A 14,091-nucleotide genomic window follows, 5' to 3' on the forward strand; every position below is an offset into this window, starting at 1 on the left:
TTCTTAGCCACCCTTCCTTTTCTTCGAATTACCATTTGAAGTGGAAGGCTTGGTTTCAACAACATTTTCCTCCTCAAACTTAGTGGAACTTTTGTTTAGAGACTCAAAAGTTTGCAACTCATTCAGCAGTTGGGTCATATTATACTCTAACTTGTTCATAACATAGTTGGTAGTGAATGCCACAAAAGCTGGCGTGAGAGATTCAAGTATCACACTTACTTGAGTTCTCTCATTAACGGTCGCACCATGGATTTCTGCATCATGCAATATGTTGATCATGTCTAAGACATGTTCTCTGACAGAAACATTTTTCTTCATTTTCATATTCATGAAGCTTCTAGTAGCACCATGTCTGCACCTATCAGATTGCTGGCCAAACATGCCTTGTAGAGATTCCCAAATCTCATAGGCTGTTTCAACAGTTTCACACTTCTTTCTGAGCACATCGCTTATACTAGCAAGCATATAAAATTTGACCTTATTGTTAGATAAAATCCAATTGTCATACTTTTCTCCAGCTGTTTTGGCAGTAGTGAGAGCAGTAACCTCAGGACATTCCTCATTTAGGAAAAACATGTGGTTTTCTCATATCAAAACAACGTTCATGTTTGATTTCCATTTCATGTAATTGTCACCAGTCAATTTCTCATTAGCAAGTAAAGTAGTTACAGGGTTTGGATTGGACTTATTGCTAAAAATTAAATAAATAAAATATAATGAATTAATGCATATAATAAATATCAGTTTATATTTGTAATAGTAAAAATGATGCATGAATGCAACACATAAAATAACAACACAATAAGTTACTAGTCCACGATAGATTAATTTGAAAATTAACGGACCAGCCTTGAGGTAGGTCAGACTAATCACAAATTAATCTTGAGACAAGATCTCAACTCCATAAGTGAAAACTTAAAAACTCATTTTTTTCTTTTGACTTATGAATTAGCGTTAGCTTGGTTAAGATGCACTAGTCGTGCTCGAAAGCCTAGATACATCTTCGGAGTGTAACCCATTATTTTTTGATTAATGACTAAACTCAAGAGCGTGCCTTAGGGCCAGTCAAACTTGAAATACATCACTGATCTTATTCTCTTCTGAGAAGTCAACCTTGAGATAAAATAAACATATTCGAAAGCCTTTCCTTAGGGAGACCGCAAACGGAGGTGACACAAGGCCCTTCCTATGCCTCTTGATGTTCAACCAATAATGGAGACCATGTGACTTATTGTCATAATTCCCTCTTCCACTCACTATTTTAAAAAAAAATGTGTTTGTCTCAAAATCAATATTTTTCAATTTGGTTGTAAAAATAATTAAATTAATTTTACTAAATGATATTCTAATAAATACTAATCCAATTGTGCAAAATAAAAAAAAATCGTGCCCTAGATTAATTTTATTTTGCTTTTTTAAATAGAATATCATTTAATTTAATAAAACAATTTTATTAAATAAGAAAATAAACAACTTTAAATTCTTTTTACCATCTTAACTAATTAAGACTAAATTAATTATATGAGTTATCAAATAAAAACATATAATCAATCCTAAGCACGTTTCTAAAAAATATGCATGCTAAATATATACTGTGTGGGTAATATGTGTGACATGTTATAATGCATCATAAAATATTAAACATTTAATCATTTGAAGCAAATAAATAAATGCGGGTTGGGTGTTTTGGGTATTTCTAGAAAATTACAATACTTACAAAAAATACACAAAAATAATTAAACTAACTAAGGCCTAATGAAGACCAACTTCTTTGATCTTGGACATTCTCTTTTAGTCTTTGGGCTATTACCATTTAATTATCCATTATGAATTAAATAAATTTTTAATTATTTTAAACAACTTTAAAATAATCAAACTTTGGGTTTTAATACCCAACAAGTTATTTAGGCCTAATTGCAATTTAGACTCACCACAATTAATTCAAAAATTATAATTAAAACACTTTTAATTATATTGGGCACAAAATGGCCCAAATAGACAATTACACATCCATTAGGGTTTGCATGACACCAACCCTAATGGGTGTGTCAATGGTGGATGACGGTTGGCAGGGGCACACATGGAGGGTGTCATGCATGGCTGGGCACAGGGGCACGTGCTCGGCATGAGGCGTGCGGGAGGCACGGCGTAGGGGGGAAGTGGCACGGCGTGGGTGCACGAGTGCAGGCGCGCACGACGCGGGGTGCCAGCGCACACGCTGTGACTGCAGGGACAACAACTCGGCGTGGTACGGGGCAGCGGCTCGGGCCTCAGGGTTCATGCTCGGGGTTCAGGCCATAACAGAATTTTATCCAGAATATAAAAAATAAATTACAAAATTCCTATGACCCAAAATGGCTTACAATTTTTGTATATCTAGAAAATTTAAGGACTTTCCCTAACCCAAAAAACACCACGAAAATCATTCCTTAAGAACATAAACAATTCATACATAAACATCCATCCATTCATATATTACACATTATATAAAAAATGCATATGATACCGACAAAGTAATTAACATACATAGGGATTAAAGATGGCTCTGGTACCAATTGTTAGGAATAGTTCCTAGTGTGCAACAGAAATTGCGGTAATGGTAGTATTGTATACAACAATTTTTTTTCATATAAATAACTTTATATGAGGATCCTTTAATATGCAATATGGTAATCAATATAATATGTATATGTAAAATTAATACGAAATGATTTACCTATTGTAGCGTATCGAGAATCCTTAAATCTTTTCCTACATATATTTTGATCTTCCTATCCTCGCTAGAGTACTCACACCTAGATCTTCCAAGACGTTCCCTACACCTCAAGATGTGGGTGGTCACATAGAGAACAAGAATCAATTTTGTGAATCAAAAGTTTTCTCAACACATGAGACTCTTGATTATAGGCTAGAGAAAAATGTTTATCTTTTGTGAAAAATAATAATCAGTTTTTCTCTTCTGTCAAAAAGTACTGTTCCTATTTTATATCATATAGAATATATAAACATTATTATCATAACAACAACAACAACAATAATAAAATAAATGATAATTGAAGCCAAAGTCTTACATTCCATTTTAAAACCCTTTTCAAAATGTTTTATTAATTAATTAAATAAAATAAAAAACCAATAACTGATCATCATCAGTAGTGGTACACACATAGGGCCATCCAAGAAGCTCTATGCGTGTAGCACTTCCCTGAAAAATGGGGTTTGATTTTTCATGAATTTTTATTTTAATTAATTAATAATTAGAAATTCATATAAGATATCATTTTTTAAGGAAAAGATAACAACTTAAATTTCAAAATTTGAATTTTCCATTATCATCTTATTATTAATTAAATAAATATAATAATCAAAACCAATTTTAACTATCCATATTTATCGTTTCACACTTAAATACAATAGTTGATTAAAATCAACTTCTTTTATTTCTACACAATTTCGAAAATTACACTAATGCATTAATAAATTGTGCAACTTCAATCATCACATAATTCCGTATTTATCCCGAAGAATAAATGTAATGCCCTAAACTCCAGGGACCGTAACGGTGTGCCTTGTAAACAGTACTAAACTCGCTAATTGAGTCGTTTGGCCAAAATCGTGTAACTAAGTATGATTAGCGGTTTAGGGATTAAAATTTTTGGTTAAGATATAATGTTTCACTAGAACGTTTACTGTATACATTGGGATCCCAAAAATATAATTTAAAAGTCCATTACAAGAAAATATTTACAACCAGCCGATCTAAGAGGCAAAACAGGGTTTAACCCTAGTTCTTTTCCTTCAAACCTCGGCCGTGGCGGTCGAGCAGCTGCATATGTACACATTGTCACCTAAGCTCTCCAACTCAAGGATGGTCCAGCTTTCTTTTGCCTTTACCTGCACCACATAGTACCCATGAGCCGAAGTCCAGCAAGAAAACTCAATATGCTCAAGAAAAATCATATCACATTTGGCATGCCTAGCAAATATAGCTCAATTCAAGCATGCAAATAATCTCATATAAAGCTGGGGAATCAAGGATAAGAAATCCTGCCCTCCTGATTGGATGACTATCAAGTCAATCCTAATCAGATGAGTGATTTAACACTTGAGGTTTTGGTAAGCCATACTGAGTGACCGACAAGCAAGTCACTACGGGGCTCAGTACCCAAAGCCATGCAAATGATGATCAGAATGATCATACAGAGCTTATAGCCCTGAAAAGATGAGTGAATATCACTTTGAGGTTCTGTTAACCATATTGAGTGACTGACAAGCAAGTCACTATGGGGCTCGGTGCCCATAGCCGTGTAACGAAACCATTACCTGGGCTTTCTTGCAATGACTCTAATAAGATGAGTGACTGATGGGTAGTCACTAGCTTAACAGATGAGTGACTGCTGGGTAAGTCACTAGCTTAAACAGGTGAGTGACTGCTGGGTAAGTCACTAGCTTAAACAGGTGAGTGACTGCTGGGTAAGTCACTAGCTTAAACAGATGAGTGACTACTGGGTAAGTCACACAAGTGCTTCTAGTTTTCATCGAACTTGAGGTCGGTCCAACATTAACGCTCTTCTGAGTCATTTAATGCAGATGTCGATTAGATCTAATATTTGTTGGCTTGCCTTGAATACGCTAAATCCGTTCCTGACTTCTGAGTCAGCACTGTGTGACCAGTGCCCAGTACCACTACCGAACTTGACTAATGAGTCACAACATCATAGTTGATACTGACACCTTTGCCAATTCTGACTAATTAGTCAGTGCCATGCACAAGTAAGCGATGCTACTAAGCATATGTCATATGTTGAATATTCAAACGTAGGGCATTCAACATGCTTACTTAACAGTTGCTAGCATAATTATGATCATGCACAAACACAGAGACTCAAGCTTTGATCAATCTCATAGTCAATATTCATGGCATGCTCTAATCACATGTTTCTCGTGCATCATATGCATCACACTTAATCATCCAACATGCCTCAATAATAACCATATGCAAATGAGCATGATTGCTAAGCATTCAATATGCTATCAATATTCACATTTAAACATCCAACATGCATCAAGAATAACCATGCATGTCACATATGGGGTGCAGTTTTCTTACCTTTGGTCCAAGCACAGGTTACCAATAAATGAGCCACAAGCACGATCCTGATTCCAAGCCCCTAGTGATAACTTAGTCACAATCATGATATAAAACCTCATCAAAATGAGTAAATAAATACTTCCAAACCCAACCCAAGCCTCCGGGACATCGAATCCCACTTAACTAGGTTGTAGGATCGATCCCAGGCCCTTAGAGTTAAGTTCCCATCACAAAAACTCATTTATGGCAATTTTTCCCTTAAGGGCCGCGACCCTCCATGGACCATGCCGCGGTCTGCCCCCTGGCAGAGCCTATCACCACCTTCATCAAGCTTGGGCCGCGGCGCCCTAGAACAAGGCCGCGGCCCAACCTCGCACCAGCCTAAAAACTTCGTTTTCCACTTTTAAAACCTCCCAAAAACCTATCCAAACATCTCCAAACTCAAAAATCAAAGTTCCCAAACATCCCCATGATCCAAAACCCATAAAACCCAAGCTTCAATTCAATCAAAAACTCATCAAAACAAAAAGTCCAATTCAAGCTTAAAAACTTTAAAAACTTAAAACTTGAATTACCTCCGATTGAGTAGTTTCCAACTAAATCCTTCAGCTAATAAGCTTCTAATCTTCCCTAGGATCGCTATGCCTCGATCCTCACTTGAATCCGAGTCCTAGAACTCAAGTTACCTTTGAAAATGCGATCAGGGAACGAAAATGGAACTTTGAGGGAGAGAGAACGTTCAGAACGTTCTTTTTATTCCTTTAAAGGTTACTTCAAGCTTAAGTAGCCTCAAACAAATCCTATCGCTTGGGGTCCCGAAAACACCCCCGGGGACAAAATAGTCAAAACCTCCAGAATTTCCCCCTGATCTTACTAACTCCTAATTTATCATCAAATTCTTATTCCCATTACCCAATCACTACTAAAAAATTGTACTTACACAACATGCATGGGATGACGTTTGTAGTAGAATTGTCGTGTCATGTTAAAAATATACATGACACAACAATCACTCACAAACTGTTGTGCCGTGCAAATTAAAACTCACATGAAACGACAGTTCTAATGAGAGTGTTGTGACATGCCTATTTTTAACATGAGACAACATTTCTACTTAAACTGTTGTCTAATGCAATACAACTTTTCTAATCAAGTACTAATTTAATTTGTATTTTTTAATATAATTTAATATATTTTATGTAAATATATTAATAAAAAAGTATTAATTAATAATTTGCAACACACAATAGCTACAAGTTAAAGAATGAGTTTTGTTTTTAAATGAGTTATTCAAATAATTGTTTAAATTTTTAATACTTTTTTGTAATATTAATTTCTAATTGAATTACTTATTATATATTTAATAAAAAAATATTTCTTTTATTAAAAAATCATTAATGATGGTATTGTTTGGTAAAACTTAAAAAAATAGTTTTTTATTTGGTTAATTAAAAATTTGACAATTAAACATAAAACAATGCTTGTTAACTTTATTTTTCTTTATTATTTTTAAAATTTTTAATTAAAATTCATTAAATTTTGAAAATATAATTTTTTCACTTTTAATTTGTTTTTTAAACCGTTTCGACTTTTTGTTTCATTTTTTTTTCTCTTCTTCAAATCAACACCTCATTTCATATTCTTAAACAAAAAATAAATATAAAAGTTATCAAACGTGTTTATTGTTTTTAAAAACAAAAAATAATAAACGCGTTTGATAACTTTTATTTTTATTTTTGATTTAACAATTGAAGTGTTGATTTGAAGAATACAAGAAAAAAAGAAAGAAAAAGTCGAAAACGGTTTAAAAAAATTTGGAAAGTGAAAAAATTCTATTTTCAAAATTTAATAAATTTTAATTAAAATTTTAAAAAATAACAAATAAAAATAAAGTTACCATACACATTTTATGTTTAATTGTTAAGTTTTTAATTAATTAAATAAAAACTTTTTTACCAAACAATATAAATTTTTTTACCAATTAAACACAACCATACTTATTAAAAATTTATAGTATTAATTTTATTTTTTTTCTTTTAAAACTAATAAAAACTATTTTTTAAGGGTTTATACCTTTTTGGACCCTGTGTTTTGTCTCATTACCTGTTTGGACCCTGTGTTTTGATAAATTACTTTTTGGACCCTATGTTTTGTAAAATGGTTAAAATAGAATCCTAAACTCAATTTTGATGAAGAAAAAATTGAATATAACAACACAGATTTTAAGCAGAATGATTTTATTTTTGTTCTGAATTGTTAGTTTGGTAAATTATTTGTAATTTTAGTTGAGAAAACATTGACCAAAATCAAGTTTAGGGTTCTATTTTAACTATTTTATAAAACATAGGGTCCAAAAAGTAATTTTTCAAAACACAGGGTCCAAAGCAGGTAATGAAAAAAAATACAGGGTCCAAAAACGTATAAACCCTTTTTTTTAACAGATAATTTTTTTCTTTTCCTTAATTTTGTTTAAAGAATGACTTATTTCTAGGTTAATCGTGACCCCCTCCACCTCCGTTCGACAACCCCGCGCGCAGCACCTCCTCCGTGACGGCACCCCCACCTCCGTTCGACAACCCGGACAACACCCCAAGATAGTAGCCTAGCCGCCATTCGACCCCAGGACAGCAACCCCGCTATTGTTCGACATCCACAACAGCTCGTGTGACTGGAGTCAACCTCTCTTCTTTGGCGACTGGTTTCCTCCTTCTCAGGTGACAACACCTCAGGTGCACGACAGATTCCCCAGGTATAGACCTCCGACCTCTCTCATATTTCCATTTTCTTTATTTTTTTTCCTCTCAAAGTTCAAACTCCCAAAAATTCTTCTCAACTTTCTTTCTTCTGATTTCTGGGATTGAATATTCAGAATGTGGAATTGGATCTTTTGTAGAGTTTTGTTTTTTTAAATCTTACCTTGATTTGTTTATAAAACTATAGAAGCTGTCTTGCATTGTAGAAGAGCTACTATTGGTTTGATTGTAACGTGGGGTTAAAACATTCTTATAAGATCACTTTCATTGATAATTGGGGTTTTGGTTTTATTAGAATTCACCTATGATTTCCTAACTGGGCATGGTTGTGATGGTAATTATGCCTAACTGGCGCTGCAGATGATGTCTAATCTAGAGTTATTGAAGATGGCCTCTGAAGGCATGAAGAACTTGAGGCCTGAAGACCTGAAGAATGCAGCAGAACAATTGAAGCATACCCATCCAGAGGAGATGTCTAACTCAACGCCTAAAGAGATAGCAGCTATGCGTACACGTCTTGATGCCCAGATCACTTATAAATTGAATGGAGCTCAGATGCTGAAGAAACAAGTTTGTTTCTTCTTATCTTTTGCTTTTGCATTTTGAGAAATTTTTAATGTTAACATTGAGATTCTTAATTTTTTTTGGTTGAGTAAGCATTGCATTAAGTTGTCCACCTACACGATGAAGGATAGTATCCCTAAGCTTAAGTTTTGTTCTCAATACATATTGAACGTTAAATTCATTAACTTTTGTTTTATTGACTTAGAGGGTAGCGTGGATTTTGTCATTTGTAGTGCTGCCAAAACTAAATGAACTATTTTATTTGTTTGGTACACAAACTTTATTAATAGTTACTAGCACCACAGGATGTTAGCATTCTTAACTTTCGTTTTGATAAACAGGGAGCAGAAAGTACTTAAAAGGGAAAGAATACCCCATTATTATAGTTATAGGATATGTATACCTGAGACCTTTAGATTAGGAACCTATTTGCCAAACTCGCTTGTGATTCCCTTTAGAGATGAAAGGAAAACCTTCAGTAATTTATAGGGAAATTTTTTCATTGCTTTCTGTAGAGATGAGGCCTATGCAAGTTGGCTAGATGCCTCAACTGAAACAACTACCTTCCATAAGCTTTAACCCTCTTACTGATAGGAAAGTTGTGACCCAGATCCTATATAGTAGTTTCATTTATAGCTTAATTTTTTTTATTAGTGTGACTTAGAGGATGGGCAGTTTTTTATTTTTCGTTTCTTATAATGATACTCCTCTACTATTTCTGATTTTCTGAACATGGAATGAAGAGTGGATTAGAGAGTTAGAATGAAATGAAGAATGCGTAAACTGACGATTTGATTATCAATCTCTGTTTTTCCACATTAAGACTGATTTATATGTTTCTTAAAAGTTTGACAAACTCAAAGAAACTACATACTGATGAAAGGGCCACATGTTTCATTAAAGGATCCTTAAAATATTATCTTTATTTATACCTTTGCTTGAGAGACATTATATTAAGAAAAAGATGGCGAAAAAGGTGTGCTAAAAAAAGAGAAAAATACTTTTTTTCTTCTTTTTAAGCTCTAAAATCTTGAAAAAAAAATCTTAAGTAGATCATTTTGTCTACAATGTTTTTAAACAACTGCTGTTAATTTTAGAAATCTTAATTATATCACTTGATCTGCAATGTTCTTGCTAGTAGAGAAATAACTGCTTTTAATCTTAGAAAATCTTAACTATATCACTTGATCTGCAATGTTTCTACTTCTAGAGGGGAAAAAAATCAAATATTGTCTTTAGAAAACTCTTACCCGCAATTCAATTTAATTTATCATTTTTTATTGATTTAGGACTGATTAGAACATCAATGATCAGCCATTCGATTATATAGTGGAACATATATTTCATAAAGTGTTTGTAGATTCCCCTAGTCTATCTTCATTGTTTTCATTCACACTTGTTTTGCATATAATTTGGCAGGGAAATGAGCTTCATAGCCAGGGAAAGTACAATGATGCCTTGCAGAAGTACTGTCTTGTGAGTATATTTACTGTTACTTTGGCCTACTTGAAGAGAACTTTCTCTACTTTCAGTGTGAACTTTTGGTTTTTGAGTATGATTAGTACTTTTCATCTTTCAAATCTTAGGCAAAAAGAACCTAAAAGGCATTCCATCATCGAAAGGTCAATCACTACAGTTGGCATGCTCGCTAAACTTGATGTCATGTTACTTGAAAACAAAGCAGTTTGATGAATGCATAAAAGAAGGTTCTGAGGTATTGAGTTGTTTTCCTTTTGCTTTCTATTAAACTATATATAAGTCAACTGTGATTAATAATCAAGACGTTTATAATAATAACACCAAAGCTAGAGGATTATTTGTCTCTAATATTGCTTTTGTATTTTCTCATTTTCAATCTATCAGTTTTGATCTTATAATAAAAAAATTGTTTCAGAAAATAATGCTTTTATGTTCAGAAGGTATATGCAGATATTAACAATTCATTAATGCTCTTTTTCTTTTTTAACTTGCTCATCAACTTAAAAATGTTTTACATTGTTACATGTATTGGGATATGATGTGAAGAATGTGAAAGCACTTTACCATAATTAATTGTTACATCATAAAAGAGGGATCATAGAATATATATATTGATTGTTGTATGTTCATTTGATTTTGATCAGCAGTAGCAGTTTTATAAGCTTAGGACACACAAGTAATCCTTGGGTTAAGGTACTGTATCAGCTTGCATATATTATGATTCTTGAACCATTTTTTCCCTACATTAAGTCAATGTTGTAGATTGATGGTCATGGAGATTAATTGTCATTGGAAGCCTACTTTTTTATGTTAAATTTCTAAAAAAATTACTATGAAATGTATTGTTATGAACTTATGGCGTATACTATGGTGGAAGTTCAGTACATTTCGAAGAGCTGTAACTAGTAGCCCATAATCTGGCTAAATGGGCAGGAAGAACAGGTGCCATGGAGAGCTGAACAATGAACATATCCCTACATGCATATTCCAAGACCACAAGGAGTTTGAGCAAGGTCAGTCTATGCCATTATCCATTTACATCTGGTGTGCTAGGGTCTTAAGTCTTTGTATTGTTGTTTATTTCTCTATTCTGTTAGCCTTTATATTATGTTAGTTTACTTTGTTTTTAATGTAATTCCCAGGTTTAGGTCCTGGTGTAGTTTGTCTGTTCTAGTTCTTGTTGGCTGGTTCAGTTGTCTCTGTTGTGTTATTAATCTATTTGGTTGCTATGTTTGACACAAGTTATAACAAAAAAAAAAGGATATCTAAACTCTACTATTGATCATGTGATTCTATTTTTTTCCTGTATCTCAGATACGAGAATTGTTAATTGAGTTGTGATGAGTAGACTTTGTTTAATTGGGGTTTCTCATTGGCATTGGCTGTTGAAATTTTCCATGATGAAATTATATAAATGATACATGAAAAGGGTTTTGAGTGTTACATTTTTATTATTATGTTTTGATTAAACTTGCTAGTTGAGTCTATGTATAGGGAATGATACCAAGGTAAGGACTGAGGTTTATATATGGTATACATGTTCTATTTTGCTTGAAAATTTAATAAAGCCAAATATGTCATGTGACTTGTGGTTTTTATTTTTTCAAGACATTTTTTAGAATGATAAAACTAGTGCAGTACTATTATAGAGTGAGAAACAACATATATGACTGGGCCGTAGTTGAGACGGGAAAAGGGTCATGAATTATCCTCTTGCATTTTTTAGATTTTTGTTTGTATGTTGATTAATGAGTTGCTCTGTTTCGAATGGGATCATAAACACAACACACACATATATAATTATTATTATATATATATATATCTAAAAATATGTATTTTTTCATTTTGAGTAATGAATTGCTCTGTTTCTCGTTCTTGTGAAATATGTTTCAGTGGTTTTATATATTATTGCAACATCTCATCATTGATGTTAGTTTTCCTTTAATTACCCTTCATAATTTATGAAAAACTATATTTGAATGAACACTATTTTCTTATTTATTGTCTAAAATGTGCGAATTGGCTGGCACCATTTTGCGTGCCTTCTTACCATCTCTTATTGTCCTATTATTTGGTGAGTCTCTTAGTCCAAGGTATTTTGCTCACGTAGCTTTCTTTGAATTCTTCAGTTAACTATCTGCGATTTGCTTAACTATCTGCTATGTTTCTTTTAATGGAATTAGGCACATCTTTCACAGGTTTGCAACTGGAGTGGACACATAAAGCTTATTCAGATGGTACGTGATCCCTTAAGCTGAACTTTGAGGGGAATATCTGAGTAAAAGTTTATATGTGTACATGTAGCTAATCTTTGCAATTGCGTATTCCAATTTATTTAAAATTGTTTCAGGTTTGTACTATTCTAATAGGAACATTGGATGCTACAAAGCTTCTATGTTTGTATGTTGTATTATTGGATGGATCTTGGTCTTATTTCTAATATATGATTTTATTATTGATATTTATTAAAATTTAAATTTATTTAAAACTTTCAAAAATATAATATATATCATATAAATTACAATTCAATTAAAAATAAACATATTTTAAAAAAAAAATTGAGATATAATTTATGAAGGTACCCATTGCGAGTCCTAATAAGGTGTTTTTAACATCATAAAGATTCTTTTAGGACTCGCAACGCGTGCCCTAAAAAACTTCACTTTTTAAGGTTCTTAAATAGAAGGCTTGCAGGGGGAGCACCCTAAAAACTTTTTTGAGGCTTGCAATGCGAGCCCTAAAATGCTTTTTTTGTAGTAGTGATAGTTTTTTATTTTGTGTTTTGTAGTGTTGTGAGAAGAATAGATATACACTTGGTGAAATTAATGAAACTCGAAATGAATGGGCAGCCAAACTTATTGAGCACATGAAGCATAGCTAGAGTAACTTTTGAAATCAGAATTAAAAAATATACTAATTGTAGTTTTTAGTTAGCACTTACATAGTTATTCCAAGTGTATATTTTGATCTTGTAATTTTTAGATTTGGAACATACTGAGTTCTGTTGATTTTGTCTGCCTATTGATTTTGTCTGAACTATGTTGTAATTACACAGGAAATTATGAATGAATATAGTGGTTGAAAATAGAGAAATGAAAAAATTCTCATACTCTACATGAGACGTCGGTCTCTACAAAATTGTCGTCTTATGTATTACAGGGGACGATGCTTGCACATAAATTGTCATCTCATGTACTGCAAGAGGATGACGCTTGAGTAGGAACTACCGTCTCATTTACTGCAGTGGATGATGCTTGCACAGAAATTGTCGTCTCATGTACCACAAGAGACAACGTTTGTATAGGAACTATCGTCTCATGTACGACATGAGATGATGCTTTTATTTAAACTGTCATTTCATGCTTTACATGGCATGACATTGCATGGGACGACAGTATTAGAACCGACGTATGAGAGTCCATACAACGGTTTAAAACCATCATCCCATGTCAATTTTGTAGTAATGAATAATCCGGTAATGCTCTAAATACCCCTTGACTCACTCCGAGTCAAGAATAAATCCCGTTGTGAGTTTCCCACTAGCTTACCTCCTAGGATCATCTTGTGATGAGTAACCTTAGTGTAACCAAATAATATTAATGCACCGCACACATATCACATATATGCCAAATATGCCCGAAATGGCCAAAATATGAAAATCACCCAATTGCTCAGAAATGGGTTCACATGCATATTTAATACACCTAAACATGCATATTATCATTTAATAACACAATAAATCAATTATCGCCCTCCCGGCCTCCTAATCAAGGTCCTAAACCTTATTAGGAAATTTGGGGCATTACAATAAGTATTCTCTCAAATAGCCCATTCATAGTTTGACCCTTGTATCAACTCTTACCTTGAATAGTGTTGATAGAGTCGCCCCAAAGACCTATGGACCAATAATTCCAAGCTCCAATAAATAAAAGATTATTAACCAAATCTATTTGATTCAATAATCATATTTATTAATCTCATGATTACTCCATTATAAAGATGAGACTACACTCTTGAGATAAAGACATATATTTACTGAGTACTTTATTGTAACCATAAAGTGTCCATTGATATAATCGTTTCATACAAATTAATCCTCTATTGATGATTCATTATTAAGTGGGAATAAAATTACCGTTTTACTCTTTTAATTATACCTTGATTCCTAGTGTACCATTGACTTTACTAGTGAAGGTTAATTCATAA

At 33.0% G+C, this 14,091-nt stretch overlaps 1 protein-coding gene and 1 long non-coding RNA gene across 2 annotated transcripts; both read left to right on the forward strand.

Moving 5' to 3' along the window:
- Positions 1-8,313: 8,313 nt before the first annotated feature.
- LOC133814811 (uncharacterized) lies at positions 8,314-10,095 on the forward strand. The gene is made up of 2 exons (XM_062247724.1): positions 8,314-8,412; positions 9,826-10,095. Exons 1-2 carry the CDS (start codon positions 8,314-8,316, stop codon positions 10,093-10,095), a joined length of 369 nt encoding a protein of 122 aa, XP_062103708.1.
- Positions 10,096-10,418: 323 nt separating this feature from the next.
- LOC133816344 (uncharacterized) lies at positions 10,419-12,109 on the forward strand. Its single transcript, XR_009885173.1, has 2 exons — positions 10,419-10,898; positions 12,069-12,109. It is a non-coding gene; the product is annotated as an uncharacterized LOC133816344 (long non-coding RNA).
- Positions 12,110-14,091: the final 1,982 nt, after the last annotated feature.

This window comes from Humulus lupulus, chromosome 2 (genome assembly GCF_963169125.1).
Source record: "Humulus lupulus chromosome 2, drHumLupu1.1, whole genome shotgun sequence".
Lineage (NCBI taxonomy): Eukaryota > Viridiplantae > Streptophyta > Magnoliopsida > Rosales > Cannabaceae > Humulus > Humulus lupulus.